This window comes from Ipomoea nil, unplaced genomic scaffold (assembly GCF_001879475.1).
Source record: "Ipomoea nil cultivar Tokyo-kokei standard unplaced genomic scaffold, Asagao_1.1 scaffold2826, whole genome shotgun sequence".
NCBI classification, from domain to species: Eukaryota; Viridiplantae; Streptophyta; class Magnoliopsida; order Solanales; family Convolvulaceae; genus Ipomoea; species Ipomoea nil.
The window spans coordinates 983,042-1,004,284 of NW_017619254.1; the positions used below are offsets into that span (position 1 = coordinate 983,042).

At 35.8% G+C, this 21,243-nt stretch overlaps 3 protein-coding genes across 8 annotated transcripts; 2 read left to right on the forward strand and 1 right to left on the reverse strand.

The window, feature by feature from the left end:
* Positions 1–315: 315 nt before the first annotated feature.
* LOC109159164 (D-tyrosyl-tRNA(Tyr) deacylase) lies at positions 316–2,837 on the reverse strand. Of its 2 annotated transcripts, none has more exons than XM_019307212.1 (7): positions 2,706–2,837; positions 2,539–2,639; positions 2,365–2,431; positions 1,975–2,005; positions 1,729–1,869; positions 736–761; positions 316–644 (listed from the first exon to the last, which is right to left on the reverse strand). In XM_019307212.1, the coding sequence occupies exons 1-7, from the start codon at positions 2,751–2,753 to the stop codon at positions 582–584; spliced, it is 477 nt and encodes a 158-aa protein (XP_019162757.1). In that variant the 5' UTR covers positions 2,754–2,837; the 3' UTR covers positions 316–581. The 2 variants fall into 2 exon arrangements, with proteins under 2 accessions (XP_019162757.1, XP_019162758.1); XM_019307213.1 differs by having other exon boundaries at positions 359–644; positions 2,539–2,630; positions 2,712–2,836.
* A 1,309-nt stretch (positions 2,838–4,146) lies between these two features.
* Positions 4,147–10,551, forward strand: LOC109159161 (uncharacterized protein At4g18490). 5 transcript variants are annotated; one of them, XM_019307204.1, is made up of 16 exons: positions 4,147–4,264; positions 4,387–4,458; positions 5,361–5,424; positions 5,854–5,977; positions 6,303–6,491; positions 6,601–7,392; positions 7,616–7,780; positions 7,851–7,976; positions 8,681–8,866; positions 8,954–9,137; positions 9,255–9,319; positions 9,401–9,428; positions 9,539–9,715; positions 9,867–9,977; positions 10,068–10,142; positions 10,278–10,551. In XM_019307204.1, the coding sequence occupies exons 3-15, from the start codon at positions 5,361–5,363 to the stop codon at positions 10,122–10,124; spliced, it is 2,268 nt and encodes a 755-aa protein (XP_019162749.1). In that variant the 5' UTR covers positions 4,147–4,264; positions 4,387–4,458; the 3' UTR covers positions 10,125–10,142; positions 10,278–10,551. The 5 variants fall into 5 exon arrangements, with proteins under 5 accessions (XP_019162749.1, XP_019162750.1, XP_019162754.1 ...); XM_019307205.1 differs by lacking the exon at positions 4,147–4,264 and having other exon boundaries at positions 4,276–4,458; positions 9,413–9,428; XM_019307206.1 differs by lacking the exons at positions 4,147–4,264; positions 4,387–4,458; positions 5,361–5,424 and adding an exon at positions 5,432–5,536.
* A 2,369-nt stretch (positions 10,552–12,920) lies between these two features.
* Positions 12,921–16,652, forward strand: LOC109159162. The gene is made up of 7 exons (XM_019307210.1): positions 12,921–13,525; positions 13,619–13,828; positions 14,147–14,328; positions 14,457–14,554; positions 14,659–14,923; positions 15,425–15,724; positions 16,137–16,652. Exons 1-7 carry the CDS (start codon positions 13,117–13,119, stop codon positions 16,380–16,382), a joined length of 1,710 nt encoding a protein of 569 aa, XP_019162755.1. The 5' UTR covers positions 12,921–13,116; the 3' UTR covers positions 16,383–16,652.
* The last annotated feature ends 4,591 nt before the right edge of the window (positions 16,653–21,243 follow it).

The window sequence follows — 21,243 nt, forward strand, 5'->3', positions numbered from 1 at the left end:
GGTCACCAAAGTCGTTTAGGACGAAATTGAGAAAAACCACTATAGTCGAGGACGATTTTGGGTATTAACTCATAAATAATACTAACAATTGAAGTTAGAAAGGGACAACAAGAAATTATTGTGGATGAAACTTAGATATTATATATTTCTGGTCAGTGAAAAGCAACAAGTCCGTTGTAGTCTAGTCGGTTAGGATATTCGGCTCTCACCCGAAAGACCCGGGTTTGATTCCCGGCAGGTTCGATTCCCGGTTCGGTTAGGATATTTTGCCTTTGGAAAAAACGTTTTACAATTTTGGCTTGAGCTGTTACAGACTTCATACAAACGGTGATGATCTTATTGGCAGAAAAGAAAATGGTTGAGCAAATGAAAGTTCAGTGGCATTTTTAATACAAAAATAAATAAAAAATATTTAGAACATTGGACATCAAAATTTTCCTCTGTTGCTCTTTCACTTCAGCCCTTCTCAGGTGAGTACAAGAAATTTTGCGTAATGAGACTAAAAATGTTTCATGATACAATGGAATAATTGTAGAATATCTTGTTAAGAAGTTAAATGACATTGCGACATCCCCGTGCACTCACTTTGACGGCTGTGATGAGTCAAGTTGCATCGTAACAGGCCCATCATTCACCAAGTTCACCTTTCACCATGAAAATAACCACAGTTCAGGCGTGGTGTTACCCTATTAAGAATAAAAATGGAGCTCGAAATTGAAAAATAAAGGAGTTCACCTTCATCATTGCGCCAAATATGCCATCTGTTTGAGACAAGACACAAAAAAGGGATTTAGAATGGATGAATATTGCGTGACAGAACAATCTAACAGTACATATTATGGGTAGAGACTGGAGAGATAGATATGACTGAAAGATAAAGCCAAGGCAACAGTTTAATAACCATATCCAGCCTAACCTCTCCTTAATCAAACAGGCATAGCAGATAATAGTAATTAACTGTTGATAAAATGAAGCAGGAATAGATAATCCTTTTCAACCTCAATCCTTGAGTTAAAAGCTGTGAAAACTGAAAAGTATCTCCAGTCATTTCTGCTAGTAGAATTCTAGAAATATTCACTATATTTGTCAATCCCATTTTGCTACCAATACATTCAACATAAAAAATAGCAGGAAACTTAGACTGTCATAAAAATCAGGGTCACAAGTAAAGAAATCTTGGCGTGTTTACCTGCACTTGGGAACTAATTAGAAAGTTGAGGATGATGGATTGTTTAATTGGGAGGATAAAGGGTTTTATGATCACCTAGTAAATGGAAGTAGGCTTCTAGAGCTATGAGAGAAGGCAATCAGTACCAGTCTACCAGAAATGCAACAAAGAACTTCATAGGATTTGACTAGTGATTGCAGACAAGAATTTATATGGACAACAGCATTCAGTCTAACAATGTCAGAGTAGAATGCAAAGAAAGAATAATTCTTAGGGTTTAACACTGACAACAGGGAAAAGTAAAAAAGTCTAGGTATGAACGAGAGAGCTTGATAAACTTTAGATACTTTTAGGAATTACTTATCAAATCTGAAGTGTCAGTATATAGCCAGTAATGATTAGTCATTTTTTTAAATGTTGAAACTTGTACCTATCAAAAGAACAAACTACTAAAAACTATCCATGAAGACAATGAAATGCCAGAAAAGTATTACAAAGAACGAGCACCTCAGGGGAAGGAACAAAGTTAATTCAAATATAAGAGAAGAAAGATAAACTACCTTTCACAGAATCTGGTTTGTAAGCTTTCTGGAACTTTTCCACCACTGCTGCATAGAAGGGTTTTGCTTTATCCGGAGGCATTGCTACATGAAAGTCGGGCTTATTTCCCTTCAAAATCCCATATAATGTAAACTGACTCACTGCATAATCCATAACATTAGAAGAACAAGGCAATAGCATGGTTACATGTGAGTCGTCATAGCATTCCCTAATCAATAACAAAAATATAAGAGCAAAGCATATACCTAACAGAATTTCATAATTCTTCTGAATAACCTGCCATGAAAAAAAGCATTTGCCTACAGTGTTATTACCAAATCAATGATGTAAAATATGCATTACAGTTATCCATGCCCAAAATAAAATTTTAAGTTACTTATTATGTTCTTTGAAGTAATTCAATATTTAAAAATGTTGATATGGCGTCTCCTTAATATAATTGAGTTCTGATACATTGTTTGAATCAGAAATCTGAATAAACTCTTTTTACTGCCAAAATGCTTATTCTCAGACAATTTAATACAGGCATTTTTGGCTCTCTTGGTTCCATTTATTTCATGATTACTCTACCCACATTGTACTGTGAAATCACATCATAAAACCGTGAATAACGTAGAAATGGATAGAGAAATTACACTGTGATCCCAAGTTTTCCCAGTCTCTTCGTTAGGAAATAATCTCATGTTCAGCACCTTACGGCATCTGCTCATGAGCATGAATTAAAACACAAAATTAGCAACTTCTGGATACGAAGATGAGTAATATAGCAATCACAAATACAAATTACTACGAAAAATCATATTGCGTACATGTAATCAGCATCGGAGTCAACATCCGACTCGTGAAGTCCGACGAGGACCAATAGGCCCGGCCCGATGGCTGATACAACTTTGCCTTCCACCTGCAAATTTATAGCTCGCAGTTTAGCACACGAATTACATAAACAGAGAGGAAAATGTGAGGGAGGAGGAGCCGAACGGACCTCAACACTGGCAGAAGTCACTCGCTGAACTATGGCCCTCATCTTAATTTCAGTTTCTTTCTAGGGGCGAAGTGGGCAACTATACTCAGCAGTGCTCCATCCCAATTCACTGTTTGCTTCTTCAAAAATCAAAACTAGGTTAATTTTTACTCTAATTCTTTAATTTTATTTAAGAAATAATGGCTAAATAAGGCATTAAATTACACACGAAATAATAATTAAGTCGGCAAATTCAAAAAAATATAATTAAATTATGAAATGACGTAAATGAGTGCAATTGAACTTAAAATTACATGTTTAAACCGTAATTGCTGACGTGCCGATTACAATATTAAAAAAATATTTTTAAAAATTTATCTTACTAATTTTAAATTAAATTAAATAAGAAAATTTGTTTAAAAAATCCATAGTCTTCGTCTCTAGCCGGAGATGAAGAAACCTTAATTGTCTTTGGTTAGAGACGAAAGACTTTGTCTTCAAGCTAGAGACGAAGAAATCTTCTTTATTTTTGGTGGAGATAAATGTAGGGGAGGGATATATTTTTAGATTTTTTTAAAAAAAATTAATTTAATTTAAAATTATTAAAACAAATTTAAAAATTTATTTATTTTTATTCGGTAATCACAACGTTAGCAATTACTGAATAAACAAATCATTTTAAATTCAATTGTATGAATTTATGTTGTTCAAAATTCGATTACAATTTTTTAAATTTAATAAGCCAATTGTAATTTCGTATATATTTTAATAATATATGTGACCATTTTTCCTATAAAAAAGAGTAAATACTCAAAATGGTCCCTCGACTATAGCTAAATTCATAAATTGGTCCTCGACTTTCAATTTCAACAAATTAAGTCCTTAACTTTGTAATTTTGACACGATTTGGTCCTCCATCTATTTGACCGTTTGTTGACCGTGATGGACGATCTCCAAAAGAACCTTCCGCTCTCGTCGGAGCACGTGGAGGCCTCAAGGATGACGTTGCATTGGTTCGGAAACACGTCGTCTTCTTCGCTCTGGTATGAACTCAACTACATTGAATTCAAAGGGAGGATGAAGAAAGGCGACCAGATTTGGTAGATTGCTTTCGACAGTTATTCAAATGTAACAGTGCGATTTGGAAATGCAACCAGAACCTTAAAAAACCGACGATGGACCATGAAATTACATATATATCCTCAAAAATCACTGTCAACAAACGGTCAAATAGACAGATGACCAAATTGTGTTAAAATTACAAAGTTAAGGATTTAATTGATTGAAATTGAAAATCGAGGACCAATTTGTGAATTTAGCTATAGTCGACCATTTTGGGTATTTACTCAAAAATAAATTGTCTTTACTTGGATAATACATTTTCCTTTTTTCAATCCACCATATAAAAATAGCACCGCGCGCTCAGATCATCAACTATATAAATAAACTTCCGATTCGTACCGTTTATTCAATATTTGTAATGCGATTGCGCGAAAACCCTTTGACGCAGAGAGAGGAGCAACGAACGATTTTACTTCGCCTGCAACTGCGAGAGCCAGATAACGGAAACCAATGTCTCTCTCGCATATTAATCGATCTACATTTACATTTTAAGATCCGGTTTCGGAAGAGTGCAGTCAAGTATTAATTAATTGCTTGTTTTAATTTATCTCTTTGTTTTTGTACCGAATTGCAGAGTGTTTAATTTCGAAGAAACTCCGATTGCTTTCATGCCGTGCCTGATCTGAGTACTCACGATAGTATACCGGTAAGTTTCTCTAATCTCTATATTACTTTAAATTTTTGTTTCCAACACTAGTGTAAGTTTGCATGCGTGATTGACTCCATCTCGCTTGGTTTTGATTTATAGTTTGGATAGTGTATATTCTGTTGATTATATACATGTGAACTATTAGCAGTATGTATGTCAGTGTGAGTGTAAATGTATACGGTATACATGTATACCTTTTGTTTAACTCTTGGATTGCAGAGAATAACCACCTATATAAGTAGAACCACAAAACTATTAGTGGCCAATAAAGCAAAAGTTAGCATCTAATTTTGTGTTTATGACAGGAACTTATTCTGTGTATTTGCTGAGAGGACTTACTTGTAGTGTTGTAATAGGTTAAGAAAAGCTAAGTATTGTTTTTGGAGCAAAGGATAAAAGTAGTGAAAGTTTGTTTCAAAAGCCATAAAATGTTACTCCGTAATACATTTTGATGCCCAAGATCTTAAATCTCTCCATAATTTGAATTTTGTTTTCTAAGATGTTGAACAATGAATACTGCCCAACGTTTCAAATTCTGCATCCACGCTTTGTGCATTGATATTAAATTGTTAATCAATACTGGGATATGTAGATTTCTATTTTGGCAATTGCATTTGGGTGGTTATATGGTCTATTATACTTTTGACAGACTATTTTGTTTTATATATATATATATATATATATATATATATATATATATATATATATATATATATATATATATCATCTCAACACTTGGTAAGAACAACTTTTGGTCTTCCTTGATTGGGAGTTTTAGTTGTAGTTTATGATTTTACTTGACGACCAGATATTTTGGACCCACTTCTTGATATCTCAATAGTTTGTTAACAACTGAAGTATGATTTTAAAACCATAACATTTTCAAATCTTTATTCCAGATGACAGAAACTCAGAAGGGAGCTTCCTCATCTGCCAAGGCAAAAGAGAAAAGTCCATTACTGGGTATTCTAATCTCCAAGATGTTCTTGTGGTTTTTCATTGAAACCTTGCAGTTGAACAAGAAGAATTCTTAGGGGTTTTTTCTGGTTTCACAGATTTGGTCAGGATATTGGGGGTAATTAAATCCCATGTTTGGTACATTTTGCACATCCTTGGAATGTTAGTTTGGACAATACACAGGAAGAAACGGGCAAATGCCTGAGCCTGGGCAATACACAGGAAGAAATGGATAAAATGCCTGAGCCTGAAAAAATATTATATATTTGGCAGTATAAGGAACCATCTAAGAATCAAAATCTGCATATTATTAAACTAAAAAATATGTAGGGGCAATATACTATATTTGAGGGTTTTTTTTTTTTTTTTTAATAAATATTTTTATTATAGTTTTTGGCATGAAGTAATTATGATTTTGCATTATGTTTGCTGCAGATCTTGACATTGGAAATGATTTTCTTAACTCATGGAAATCAATTTCCATTGGGGATGAATCTATGGATTTTGACTTTGGGCCTATTTCCAAGAATAAGAAAAAGACATTCAACTTTGACAAAGAGTAATTACTGTCAAAGTTTCCTCTTGCTGTTCCTGATTATACTTAATTGTATTCTGGTGGAAGTTATCTATGTCTTCTATGATGTATTAATGAATGCATGTGTGTTAGAAAGGTAGTTTGTGCTCTAAACAGATTCTTGAAAATCTCCAACTTGATGGTAGCTCATCAAATCTTTGTATCTGCTCTAGTCCCTGTTCTGCATCAAGCTTATGTCTAAATTTTTGCTCACAATTTGTGTGTATCCTAAACCATCTTGCTTATTGTACCTAGTAATTTTGTGTTAAGAACTAACATGTCATCCTTCAATATGTTAAATTTCCAACAGGGATATGGATTTCAATCTTGACAGCAATTTTAGCAAGATATCATCCTTCAAGATTGACATGTCAGACCTTGATATTTCTTCTCCAAGTAAGAAAAATGGAAAGACAAAAGAAAAATCAAATGAAGAATCTTCTGGTGCCAGTAACAAGGGGAAAGCAGATAGCTTCAACTTCAACTTTGATTTCAAGGAGTAAGTCAGAATTTTTCATGGTTCTCAGGTTACTAAATTTCTTGATCTTTTAACAATCACAGCTTGACTTATTACCTCTTCTCCATCTTCTCCCTCTGATTGGGTTTAGGGTGGATGGTCTTAGTTTTGAGTCAAGCCCGAGGGCAAAAGAACAACCTAAGAAGATTCTAGAAATTGAAGGTTCTTCTGAAACAAGTGCGCATCAAGGCTCTGGACTCCATCTGAGTGAAGATGTTGGTGAAATAGACGGTGGCACACCCAAAAAGAACTCTGAGCCAGAGATGGCAATTACTTCAACTGCTGATTCTTTGGTTGACAGTGGTCTAACTCCTCATACCATAGACACAAATTGTTCTTCAAAGTGTACTGCAAACAACAATGATGCATCAATTTCTGCAACCGTTAATCACAAAGATGAACTAATGCAAACAAGAATCTTTCCAATGAGGAAGACATCTACCAACACACAACATACAGATTTCCCAACAGAGAAGGGAACCTCTCCTGAATCAGTTGCTGAGGAAGCCATACAGGATGTATCTCCCCATTCTTCTGGACGTGAGTCAAGCCAAGATGCAGGTTCTGACTTGCTGAAAGAAGTTGGTTCTCTGGGTGCAAAACTGAGTTCTTCAGATGTAGAGAAGGATCTTGAACTGATAGCTGGTCTGGACTCAAATGACAATAAAACAATGCCTGAAAGATTTCTTGTACAGCTGAGCAATGCCTCGCAGGAAAGTAGCAAATTTGAGAATGACAAAAATCTTTTGGTTAGCAATATAGAGGGGAACAATACACACCCCGAATGCAATATTGCAAGAGCCAAGAAGGATGAGCATCTCAAAAAAGTCAATGACGAGATACAAGAACCTATTTCCAGGCTACTTAAAGCCCCATTAAGCAGGTAGAAAATGCTAACTTCCTATGGTTTTATTATCATTAATCAACCATGCATGGTTGCCTTTTTGCATTCAAAGAAGAACCAAACTATAAAGCACTTAAACTCCTCTTATTCCTAATCAGTCTAGTGACTGAATTAATGTAAACTATGCATCATTGATAAAGCATGATTGCTAAACTTTGCTTTAATAAGTATTGTTTGATATGGAATGCACATGTTTGTATAGTGAAACTGCTGTTCAAAATTTGACACAAGGGAAAGGTGACTGTGGCACCATCAGGTCAAAGTTCTTCAAGCCGTCAATTGAAACTGCTGCTCATAAGCAGAAGAAATCTTTGACACAGGCAAAACATTTTGGCACAAGCCCACCAAGTCATGGTGATGAAGGAATGTAAGTGGAAATTTTCCATGATTTAAAAAGTCTTATCAGATAATATATCTTACTAGAATATTCATCACAGGGCACAAAATGGTAAAGGTGATGAAAATGGGAAGGAAGTTGTTTCATTGCCAGGTTCTAGATCACCCAAGAGTAGCATTCTTCAGGCAGGAAGTCAGGACAACTGTAAAGGTTTTTCCACAGACATGTAAGATTTTGGTGACAAGAGTTTCTCCTCAAACTTAGTTTTAAATTTCTCCTTTATTTGAGATATTTGTTGCCTTAACTATATTATCATATGGTAAGTTTTGTCTATTTGGTAAGTGAAACTATTAGTCTTTATAACCCATTTGTCCATTATGACTAAATGACCTCAGGGACTGCTCTAAGTTTGATGGCATGAACCATAGAAAATGTTGATTACTACCTCAAGGATGAGTTTTGGAACAATACAGAAATCTGTTTTAGTAGAAAGTGGGAACATCAATAAAAATATCGATACCCCAGGTCATTAATCTAATATTGGGTTTTCTAACCAGGAATGAAGAAAAATACTACAATTGACTCTTTGGGTACTTTGTGAAAGAGCCCTTTTCTTCAAAATGAATTCTGCATATGTTGTCTGCCATGCATTACATTCTTTACCCAATTTCAAGAACTGGATCCTTTTGACAGACTTTTTTTATCACTCATCATCGTGGGATACAGATGCTCTGATTTTTTGACAGTCCCACCTTTTTGTCTAATTATGCATCTTTTTTACTTTTTGTTATATCTGCATATTATTTCTGCTACAAAGTCTGTGAGTACATTCTTGGTACTAGTAAATGCTTATATCATAGATATAAGATAATATCAAAATGTATTATTATTTATTACTGAAACAAGGTTTGTGGGTATGTTTTTCATCAGTTCTCATGTCAGGCCTTTGAGTACGGGCGAGCAGAGTAAGTCCATGCCACACAACAATGGAAATCCAAGAGTTCTAAGAAGTGCCTTTCCTTCAATGGCAAGGAAAACTTCTGGTGGTGACAAGAAAATCTACCCTATCAAAGCTGGTAGACAGACACTGGATTTCCCTAGCTTGAAACTTTCGAAGTATTACATTGAGTTGTTTTAATCTTCTTATGTTAATGCCTCCTTCGTTGGGTGCAAAATTTTTATGAACCATTTCTGCTAATACAGAAATGTGGGATCAAGTCCTTGTGTATCTCAGTCCTTGTTGCCGAAAGATGGTAAAGCCTTGGGAAACCTGGAGCAGAATACTAGTCTAAAAAGCATTGCACAATCAATGGTTACTCACCCTATTACAACATCAGCATCAACGCAAAAGCCAAACATCACACCTCTTAAAAGGAAAACAACAGAGGTTTGTTATCATCAAGGGAATTTCACTTTTAAATAGTTCCACTGCTGCAAGGATGTCATGATAAGAAATTTATGGATTAGAATGTCACCTAAATTTATATTATAATCTATTATGCAGACGGCTGCAGAAATGATAATTACTAGTCCATTTAAACGGCCCTTGGAATCACCAAGTGAACACAGGTTCTTTTTGTAATGATAGTGTTGGTTACTCGTCTTTTTCATTTGTGTGCACTTAAGACCTGATTGTTCAAACATTTGCAGAGATTTTTCCAGAATTTCAGACACACAGGTGATTCACAAAAGATAGATACATTAAGATGGTTTCTCAAGTTGTCCATAAAAAATTGAGTATGAAGATTATGCATATGTTAATCTCTACTTATTTCTCCTAACATATAGGACTTTTACAGCAAGGATTGGACCAACTGTAACACAAGGGTTGAATATAACAGTTCCCAGACCTCTGCACATGATATTCCTCAGCCTGTGAACAAAAAGGAATTAGGAGTCCTTCCAACAACGGTAGATGATGACAATGTAAAAAAGGCTGAGGCATATTCAAAAGATCTTGATGATGTAATCATCTTACCGTATTCATGAACTGCTTTGTTAAGATATCCTGGATCCTTCAGCTTGGAAGTAATTGTGGACAAGAGACTGCCGTGTCTAACGGTAAATTTTTTTTTTTTTATTCTTTTTACCTTGTTATTTTCTTGGTCATTTGCAGATATGCAACAAGCTTAGGAAGATGCATGAGGAAGCTAAAGAACTATTTGTCCAGTCTATTGTGAACAATAATAAGCTGCTGTTGCTGAACCATCCTATTTATGAACAAAAGATATCCTTCATTTTTGCCTTGTTAGTTGTTTACCTTTCAGCATTCTATAATTCAGTCCCAGAAGTTTGTACTGCCTTCACTGCTTAGAACATACATGTGGTTAAAAATTTTGCTGCTGGATTGATGAAGAGGGAGACCCAAACATAACCATAGTGCAATAAATTGGTATTATTCTCTCTCTCTTGCAAACATATACGCCTAGAATATATGGTTGTCACTTGTCAGTATATCAGTTGTTTGAATTATAGGCATAGTTGGCCGTACTTCATTTAACTGCACGAAATGTTTTCTTTCTCACAGGTCAAGGAAGCTTTTAGCAACATCAACTTACTGAGCATTAGGCATAAAGAATGTGATCGCTGGAATTAGAACTTTCTTGACACCCTAGAACAATCTGGTACACAGGTACAGACTCTTCCCAATGTTAAAAACTTGTAATTACTGTTTTCTTATTGTTGGTTGTTTACATCAAAATTGAGTGATTGAGCTAGATGCCTAGATGTACATGAACTGATGAACTAAATCGTTATGTTGAGAATATAATTTGGCTACTGAAGTAGTAGTTCTAGTCTTCCATCCAATTTCCAGTGTGTCAGGGCAATGTTTCAAGGTATTCCCTTTATTGGACAAGAAATAAAGCAAGGCCTTTAGCACTTTACCAAAATACCAACATACTATTGCTGGTTGATTCCTTCTTCTTAGGTAATACTATACTCCTATTGGTTAAGTTATCTTCTTTTTTGGACAGCCTTTTGTACCTTTTTAAAAAGAAAAGATCAAATGTTAGTAAGGAATTTGTTAGTTTTCACAAAGCAATAAAAGAAAAGGACATTAATGCATTTTTATATGAAGTGTAGATATAGGTATAGATTAGAAGAATTTTTAAATGGTATAATATCATGCTCCACTTCTTAAAGGCAAGCACGTAGTCTGTAGTAGTAGTAATTCTTTATTATATTTTTGACATGTTGAAAAATGAAATTAAGATATATTAAAAACTGCTAAGGGACATTAAAATTAAATGAGTAATGGTTAGGGAGAAAGGTCAGCCGTTGATGGCTTGATTTTTTTGGTTTGTTTGTTTTAAATAAGATTTTTGCATATGTATGTATTTTAAGGATCGCTTATACAGCTGTGCACAAGGACAAATGACAAATAAGATTTTGGTAGAAAAGATAAGGATGTAATTGAGATAATTTTAAGATCGAAAAGCGCAGCCATCGCCATATTTTGGGATGGATAGATACTGAGAATTTTTCTTCTCTTGTTTGAAAGGTAAACTAAATGAATTGATAGGCCAAGTGGCCAACCAATCCAATCCTATCACGTAGTCACGTTAGGTTTATCACTAATGGCAACTAGTGGTATATATGTAACTATATATATATGTTTAATTTACTATGTTACAGACGAGAAGTTGACAAGCAACGTTTTGTCTCATGCTATGGGTAGCTCTTATTGCACATAACTAATGGCGACAACTGACATTAATTATTACTCTAATTTCAGAAATATATGGTCCATGCAAGAAAAATTATGGCCATGCGGTACCGAATCCAATCCATTTAACATATTAGATTTTTATACTCTTTTTGTTAAAATCATAAGATTTATGAATTATTTTTATAGAATAAAAAAATTAGTCATTTATAGAGTATTTATTCATGTTTTAGTCCTAAAAAAATTATCAATTGCAAAATTATATCTTAATGCAGCTAAATATGTTCAATTTTGGTCCTTTTGCTACCATTTACCATCAATTGTTTTTTTTGTTTTTGTTTTGTTTTGTTTTGTTTTGTTTTGTTTTGTTTTTTTTTTTTTTTTTGGATGACGAGGGAAACCTACAGCTAATACCTAATGGTGTGTACGAAGTAAACCTCCAAACATGCACTAGAAAATTCCTATGCCACGAGCTCGATGATACTCTGATAGAGTGCTGATAATAATTAAACTTGTAAACTTTTGGTATGAGAACCATGCTCTACCTCTACCCATTTGGTCATCCCCTTCGAGTCAACTTCTTTTGTTAACTTGTGATAATTAGTATGAAGATAAAATTAATAAATAAATAAGGCAATTGACAGGAACCAATAGCAGAGAAGTAAAAAAATATGGAGTAATTGAGTAAAAGTTGCCTAGTAATTTATATTGGGCAAATGTTGTGATCAACATTAGACAGAGACACAAAAGACAGAGACACAAAAGAAGTAAAGTTAAAGAGTGGATGGATAAAAAATTTGTAAGACCAAAAGAGGTGAAAGCCATATATCAACAATTGGAAACATATTTCATGCTATACAGGGAACATGTGAGAAATACAGCATTTACACTAATTAAAATTTTGCAATTATTGGTGATTGATTAAACACGCATCAAAAGTCTAACAATAACACATGCAATATGATGATGTGTTTACTCTACCCTATAGTGGAGCTTAAATAATGACAGTTAGTCACCGGCAATGCACAATATCAGGGATAACCTAACCTTTTGGTAGGTAGGAAAACCTGAAATTTCTCTGAATTTCATCCAAATATCAAATCAAAGTGAACAGTAAAATAATTGTTAAAAAAAAAGAGTAAAATAATTGTTAAACTCGCAGATCGAATCAAAAGTGATTTTCACGTGCATGTAAAATAATTGTTAAGCTCGCGGATCGAACCAAAGTTATTTTCACGTGCAGAGAATATAAAATGACCAATGGAAATATTGATAAATGCCATTATCATATTCCAGTTGTTCAGAACTTGGAACAGTTCAATCTAAATCCTCATTAAAATAATAAACATTTTTGTTACGTTGTGGCTGTTTTCTTGGAATCCCAGGTTTTGATTCGTTCCATTTTCTCGTTTTCCAAGAAGTACTGTAATACTTTTAAAAAAGAAGAAGTATTGGAAAAGTTGCAAAAGACGTTGACCTTATTAATCCTCCATATCATTCACATGTTATTACTAAAATGAAATAAAAATTATGACCAGTACATCCAGTTGACGATTCCATAGTTGTATCATATCCTAGATCAATTAAGCAGCCTCCCCAGATTTTGGATATGTGTTTCTATAAATACCCAAACTTCAATTTTCTTTCGTGAATTTAGTCAAAATATAATCCTATTTTAATTCACCGCCAAGATCCATCAATGGCAAGAACCTTGTTCATACTTCTCCTAGCGGTTGTGTTGGTCCAAGGGAGGTTTTTGTCGGATGATGATGGTGAGGTGGTTTCTGATGGAGTCCACGACCATTACCATGCTCATGCTCATGCGGCTAACCAATCTGTAGACCAGTCGTCGTTTCTTGCTCTCGGCGGGCCACGCCTATCGTCCTCGTCTTCCTCGACATGCGACCACGCTTATGGGTTCTTCCCCTGCGCGGAGAACATCCCCGGCTACCTTTTCCAGATAGTGATTTTCCAGTACTTGATGAGCGTGGCAGAGCAGCTGGTGAGCAGTTCAAGCAAGAAGATCTTTGATACTCTGGGCACTGGGATTTTCGGCGCCACTGTCTTCCGAATCCTCATGGTTTTTCCCAGAATCATCATGACAATCTGTAAGTTGCTTAATTGCGTTTTTAGTTTTTACATCTAACTTTCAAACGATTATATATATGTAATAATGTAATTCGATGTTGTGGAATTGACAGCGTCGGGGATATTCAACAGCCAAGAGGGTGCACAGAACCAGGTGTTCTTTGGTATCAGGGTTAACGCCGGAGCCACCATCTTTAACCTCACAGTACTTTGGGGTCTCTGTGTAATAGTCGGCCGGAGAGACAGAGCCACTCAAGAAAAGGATTCCCAGTCTCAGCCCTCAACCCAATCTTTCGCTTCCAATTGGTTGAAGACTTTGAACGGTTAATTCAATTCCTTTTAACATTAATTTTATATCTTTTTCTCTTTCACATAATTAATTAATATTTTATTCACGCATGCATGCCCAATTGCCCATTATATTCTTTTGCACCCAGGACCAGATAGTGGAAGGGTAAATGTGACTTTTGCCTTTATCTACTTTTGTTCAAGAGTCCCACACTGTTGTCTGATAGGATTGTGGACAGATAAATTGTTCATTAGGTTATATCTTGTCCATTAAGGGAGAGGACTAATACCGAGTTCAATTATTGATGCTCATATTCTAAAATAGTTATTTTTGTGGGTTTCTATAAATCCAGAATGCGGTATTTCAACGGATGCCTCAACTTCTTTCACGGCCGGGCTTATGCTGTTGTCGTTGGTGCCTTTTGTGTTGGTGGAACTAGTCAATGTTGTCTCCTCCGCGTCTGGGCAGCGAATTGTGGTTTTGGTTGCTCTCATTATCACCGTTGCATTTCTTCTCGCCTATTTCGGTTATCAGGTAATTAACTATACTACATTTTCCTGTTATTAATTTTTTTTTTTCCCACTAGCTAAATCCAATTCAATTAAAACCATGCATGCATGCATGCTAACTTTATGTACAATGAACATTTCATGTACGTATAGATTATAGATCCAACGATCCAAAAAAGAAGCTTGCACTATTCAAGGTTTGAGAATCTTCTCACACAAAATGGGAAGCCCAATGTTTCACGCATTCGACTGTAAGTATACACAATTATGTATGTCCTTAAATTAGTATAGCTAAGTATGACATTACAATAATTTGCAAATTAATGATACATATATGTGGCGCATTGCATTGCAGTTTCTTCCATTTGTATGATTCCGACAACAACCAGCAGATGTCGTCACGAGAACTGGAGAAGTTTCTTCGATTAATAGTGACGGATGAAGTGCAACGTATGGTGGCAGTGAAGACGATGATGAAGGATCTGGATAGAGATGGAAACAGCAGAATCACCGAACAAGAGTTTCTTAATGGAATAGAAAACCTGCTTGCCAATAATTCCTCAGCCGACAACGCGGCCGCCGCCACACCAACTTCTACACCTGAAAATGATGACCAGGAGGTAAGTGCAACCACTTTAACTAGAGAAATCACTTTTGGGCACCCATGGTGAATTTATTGTCTTGGTAATTATAAAATTTCAACTTTTACCCCAAAAGGCTGAATCCCCAATCCTAAGGGTCCCAGACCCGACAGAGCATGTGGGAGGATGTAAATCAGGATGATTCAATGGATTAGTAGACAGGGCCAAATGCCATAAAATTTCAACTTTAATTTGATTCTCAGTAAAAGTTGTCTATTACCCTTCTTAATTTGAATCAGTCACCTATGGATAACTAGACTGATTTACCTCTTGTGATCCTTTGTCAATTAAGGTCACAAGACCAATCCTTTATTGTCAGCTAGAAATAAAAAAGCAACGTTTATTTAGTGCACACCATCTCATTGTGGACACGCATACTATGTTAATTAGGATTGAACGCGACGTGTATATATATATATATATATATATGTGGATAAAACTGTTATTTAACTTGACTTTTACGGTGATTATAATTTGTAGAAAAGCGGAGAAGAGACAAACGGCGCAGCGGGAGAGGTAGAGCAGGCGGGCGGAGAGAAAATGGGGACATGGGATTTCATAGTAACAGTGTTGCAAGTGATATTGGGAGTTGCGATATTGACGTTTTGTGCACAGCCCTTAATGACTAATGTGATACAATTCTCTGGCGCTGTGGGAGTGCCTACCTTCATCATCTCCTTCGTCGTGCTCCCTATAGTCATCAATGGCAGGATGGCCATAGCAGCCATTTTTCCAGCAAGTCAAAAGAGCTCCAAAGCTGCTTCTTTGACATTTTCTGAGGTACTTATTACTGCTCCCAGCCCCTCTCAATTCAATATCCTTATTTTTGGTTTAATTTATACATAAAAGACAAATGGATGTTTGGTAAATAGCTGTTAGCTGATTGCGTTAGTGAGTTTAACTAGTTGATAGCATTAGCTGATTCTAAAAAGATGTTTGGTAAATTAGTTGTTAGCTGATAACTGATTACTTGCAAAATGACTTTCTCAAAAAGCTGTTTTGAGCAGCAAAACAGCTTTTTGAAACAATAAACTGTTACACACACTTTTGCTGATTGTGGTCAAATAAGCCAACATTGGCTGATAATAAGTTAACTATGTTACTGAATAGGGCCAAAGGCCCATTATAATTTAATTTTGTTAGTCACTGTGTGGTAATTAAATTGGTGAAATATATGCTTGCATGCATGCAGATATATAATGGAGTGACAATGAGCAACCTAACAGGGCTGCTATCATTGCTAGCAGTGGTGTATGCAAGGGAGTTAACATGGGACTATTCTGCAGAAGTGTTGGTGGTTTTTGTCATATCTCTCACAATAGGCTTTCTTGCTTACTTCAAAACCACATATCAACTATGGACCAGCATCTTTGCCTTCTTCCTTTATCCCTTCTCCTTGGCTCTCTTTTACGTTCTCCAGCTACTGGGATGGAACTAACACCCCCACCCCACTCTAGTTAGCTAGCTAGCTTTTTGTTTTTATGTGCATGTATAATGTATTGTTAGTCTAATTATATATGAAGTTAATTGTAAGCTGATCATTTCATTATTATATTATATGCAGTACGTACTGTAAAATCATTTTCCGATGAGATATATATAATATTTGTGTTGAATTATTGTGTCTTTTTCTTAATCTTAGCTTTACAATAGATACATGTATAATCCAATAATTATTGTATGGACCAACCTGATCGTATTATATTATATATGCATCCTGTCCTGTTTCCAGCCTTCTGCAACACATTTTCTTGTGTTATAATGTTGTTTTGGTGCTACCGTGCTAGGCTAGGCTACCCTTATCATCTGTGCAAGTTTATCTCATTTTTAAAAGTAGACTATAATTTCAAATCTCTATTAAAATTTCAACTCACTTTTTTTAAATAATAATAATAATAATAATAATTAAAAAACCAAAAAAAAAAAAAGTACAAAAGCGGCAAAAAAAATAAGTACAAAAGCTGCAAACAACCCGGATTTTTAATTTTGTTTTTGTTAGATTTTTTTTTTAAAAGCAAAAAAATAAATAAAAATAAAAGAGGATGGTTGCCCACGGGGGCATGTATTACATGTGCCCACTAGGTGTTGTTGATGCGTTTAATACATACTAGCAGTTGTTTATTTTTTTAATTACTTTGGTGGGGATCACTGTTTAAACAAAAAATCACTGCTCCTATAAGAACCTTTTATCTTCTTTCTCCACTCTCTCTCTCTCTCTTTTACATCATATTTGGCCCCACAGAAAAATCATAAAATCTACAATTGGAGATGCTCTTAGAGCATTCACATCTATGATTTTTTAGGGATTTTGTAACTTTTTTTTTTTTTTTTTTTTTTTTGCATAGGTGGGGGAGAGAGGAAAAAAAAATTACGAAAATGAGGATTTTTGTGGGACGACTGTCCCACAAAAAATCTATTTGTTTCGTCTCAGGTGTGTGTGATGCACACATGGCGCACTAGCATGCACACGCCAACTGGGCGCGTAAGACTTCATATTTTTATTCTTATTTTTTTCCGTTTTCTTATTTGTCCTTTTTCCTTTTTTTTTTTCCTACTCTCTTTTCTTGTTGGTATCTCAAAAATTGTGAAAAAAATTAAATTGATGAGGATGCTCTTAGCAAACTTGGAAGTCAAGTGGCAAAAAGAATAAAGTAAAAATTAAAAAAGAAATCGGCATGTGGACTTGCAAGTTCTATCCTTTAAGAGCATCTCCATCAGAGGAGAAATGGAGGAGAATTCACTTCTTTTGAGGGCAATATGCCATGGTGACAGTGAGAAAACTAAGAGAGAAAAGAAGTGAGAAGCTTCTGCCCAAGGTTTAGATATTTCTCTTCCCTAAGGGAAGAGAAATATCACAAAAGCATGGGCTACTGTGCGTGCGCACAGCAGCAGCCCACACAGGCGCGTGCAATGCATGGGCCCGCCTGACCATATTTTTTATATTATTTTTTTTAATAAAAAATCAATTTTGACTTTTTGTTTTCCTCTTCCCTCTCACATTCTCTTTCCTAATCACTCTTACATTCTCTCCCTAAAATTGATAATGTTGCTCCAAGAAATGGAGTTAGCCTTAGACCCTCGCGATTTGACAAGACTTATGATACTGGCCATTACTTTTAACCTCCTTTGATTGATTCTACTACGTACTATACGAATTATCAAACGAACAACAATGCATCGCAGCGCACAAGATTCGGTGCAAGTAGTTTTGGCAAGTGGAACGAATGAAAATGAAGAAGTGACAAGGCTATCTACCATAAATGGCGAAATATGAGCATTTTAAATACAGGCCAAAAGATGCATTGTCACACCCCATGGCCAAAAAATGGTTTAGCTTTAGAATGTAAAGCAGTTATATATCTGCTGTGTGACATAGGAAAGGTAAGGTAGAAATTGCTGGCTTTCTGAGTCATAGTACGTATCATGGGGAATATCATCATTCAATTGTTGAATCTTTGTTTTCCTTGTATTACATCCAATCTTTAGCCTGTCTAAACCACGTACGAGAAAACAGCAGGACAAACATCAGATCAGATTATTGTCTCCTGACTTTAATGTTTTGCCTGCACTTGGATCCTGGATGGCTTTTCTTCTTTATAAAAAGTTAAGTTAAACAGTAGTGTCAGCAACTGCTTTGCAGGATTTTGGTTATCCATTAATTTGTCCATTACCTTTTGAGCCCGCACTTTTCTCTCCCACCTAACTTGTAGCGAAAAGAAATCGTTTGATTTGGTGTTGCAGCTAAATTTGCTGATTTACACTCACGATGTTTTGTTCAAGATGGGAGTTGGACAGCCTCCATCACACCTTTTTCTCTCTATCCTTTATTGCATGCTCTCTGTTGAGATAAACATCAAAAACATATATTAAAGAAGACAAGATTTATCTGGTTGGACAATATATATGCCTACTTCATTGTGGTGCATGTCCTCTATTGCTCTCAACTTCACTATGCTCGGGGTTAACCCCAATTAGGATGGCTAACGATACAAAGTTGTAACCACAATGTCAAAAGTTCGAATCTCAACCTTCTTGGTTTGAGCCGATCAGTTATGAGCAACCTAAGCTGGTTTACCCAGTATTAGACATACTCAACACTCTATATTTTAGAGTTCATAAGCATTGCATGCAGCAATGAGGTTGATGGGATGTGATGTCACTGAGTTAGCTTTTGGTCATATTCTTGCAAGGTCAAGTTAGGTGCAGAAGGTTTTCACTATCTAATCTCTTTTGCAAACTTTAAGTTAGCAATAAAGATGATGTGAAGCAATCAGGATAAGGTTGATTCCTCCTAGGCAGTCACCTCTTGTTCTCTGCAACTTAGCCCCCCCTGCTATTATTTAGCTCATCAATTGAGTTCATCATCTATTCAAATTCACTGTCTAATCTCCATTGTCTTTCCAATGTTCATCTTTCTGCAAGGGGTGATTGAGGGAGGCTTTCATAGGTTGGAGTGTTTGAGTGATGAAAGAAACTCGCAACTACTGCACAGAGTGTTCACTGAGTAAATCTTACCTGATGACCCTAGCTGACAAAGGACTACAAGAAAGTAAACCTTTTGGGCAGCAGCTCCGAGAGTCGAGTTTAGCATCCTACCATCGAACCATAGCGTTGACTGCTACGCAACTAAAAGAAATGAAGTTGTGAGATTTCGCTCGCTACTAGCTATAACTTTTGGTGTAGTGGTAAGTGATCCTAACAATTGGTATCAGTCTATCAGGTCAAGGGTTCTCAGGCTGATCAATTTGACTGGAGTTGCCCGGGTCGGAGATGTTAGAGTTTGACTTTGCTAGGGAAGTTTGTCACATCGTCTGAATGGACTATGCACAGCTCATGCATGCATGATCCTTAAACATAATTGGTGAAGTCACCAGACACCAGTAACGTTTGATTTGTTATGATTTAACACCAAATCAAGACTTTAATTAATTTGAAAAAAGTTGCCAGACCATACATGAAAAGACAACAACGTAACTTTGTGCTTCCTGCATCATTGTCCTCTTACCACAGTTCAGATAAGGAACAAAATAATTACTCATACCACTCAGCAACAATGTATAAATAGATTCTTCCATCCTGGTTTAGTCTTACAACTGCTAGCCAGTCTGATCTTTCCAGGATAACATACATAATGGGTTGGTTGAAGTGTTCATCAATATGCCTCATAATACTACTGCTGATCTTGCTTTCGTCTGCAATAACCGAAGCTCGGCATTTCAGGTCTATCAGGATTGCCAGGGAAGCTTTGGAGGCACAATTTGAAAGGGAGAAGATGATGAGTAATGTAGCAGCTAGAAATGATTGGCCTGATCGTGTAAGCCCTGGAGGCCCTGACCCTCATCATCACTTTAAACATTTATTATGAAAGTAGTTCTGTATGTTCTTGATTGGTTTTGCTGTCAAAACCGCCTGTATTATTGTCATGTATTTGCATTTTGATGACAAATAAAGAATAATGACATTTCTGTTTCTGTTTCTGCTTCTAATCCCCATATATACTTTCTCTTCGAAAAAGTACGAATTGAAGAAGAAAGGTCATCAAATCTCTCAATCTATGATACAGGATCTAGTTATCATGGATTCAAAGTTGGTATACTGGTATGCACTTTTAGGATGAGTAGGATAATATTGTTATTGCCCGCACGAGTAGTTCAGTTGGTTCTTAAGTGGTAAATTCATATTATGGGCAAATGCATATGATTGAGTCCAGACAGTCGGAGTTTCACCTTCTTGTGAAGTGGCTCTTGGTAGGCACCAGACACTGATTCTCTCACCTAATGGGCCTTGAGTCACCATGATTTACCAACCCTTTCGTGGGCAAGGATAATATTGATATATAACTGATTATATTATTCTCCAGATAGCGATATGCATCAATAGACCTGCACAAAATGGCCTTAGAATAAGCCATACCAGTCAATATTTTTATGCAGATTGCTTTGATAGTTATCCTGCTGAAAGGATACCTATCCATATACAAAACCTTGTTTATTCCATGGCCATTAAAGCCACCAGTTGTCAGCTGCAACCTCTTTCTATGCATGTTGGTTGTGTATTCCAAATTATTCTCCATATCAGATAGGTGCAAAAAGCTTATGGCTGGCTGCAAAGTGCAAATATTTTAATTTACATGTATTCTCATCACCCTCCACTCAAGAATTTCTTTCTATATATTCCAGCCTTTTGATTAACGAATCATCGCTGACTGGGCGGTGGCTTGAAGAGTTGAGTCCAGCATTCTGCCATAGAAAGTAGCGCAGACTGCTACGCAAGTATAAAAAAATAAAGTTGGACATTCA

Excerpts from the sequence above, each read along its gene's own strand:
- LOC109159164 (XM_019307212.1), bottom strand. The coding sequence starts at position 2,753 with ATGAGGGCCATAGTTCAGCGAGTGACTTCTGCCAGTGTTGAGGTCCGT. Across the intron at positions 2,640-2,705 it reads CTGCCAGTGTTGAGGTCCGT|AATTTGCAGGTGGAAGGCAA; the intron begins TCGGCTCCTCCT and ends CTGCGAGCTATA. Across the intron at positions 2,006-2,364 it reads GGAAAACTTGGGATCACAGT|GTTATTCAGAAGAATTATGA; the intron begins GTAATTTCTCTA and ends TTTTCATGGCAG.
- LOC109159161 (XM_019307204.1), top strand. The coding sequence starts at position 5,361 with ATGACAGAAACTCAGAAGGGAGCTTCCTCATCTGCCAAGGCAAAAGAG. Across the intron at positions 6,492-6,600 it reads TTCAACTTTGATTTCAAGGA|GGTGGATGGTCTTAGTTTTG; the intron begins GTAAGTCAGAAT and ends GATTGGGTTTAG. Across the intron at positions 9,716-9,866 it reads ATTCAAAAGATCTTGATGAT|ATATGCAACAAGCTTAGGAA; the intron begins GTAATCATCTTA and ends GGTCATTTGCAG.
- LOC109159162 (XM_019307210.1), top strand. The coding sequence starts at position 13,117 with ATGGCAAGAACCTTGTTCATACTTCTCCTAGCGGTTGTGTTGGTCCAA. Across the intron at positions 13,526-13,618 it reads CAGAATCATCATGACAATCT|CGTCGGGGATATTCAACAGC; the intron begins GTAAGTTGCTTA and ends TGGAATTGACAG. Across the intron at positions 14,555-14,658 it reads AATGTTTCACGCATTCGACT|TTTCTTCCATTTGTATGATT; the intron begins GTAAGTATACAC and ends ATTGCATTGCAG.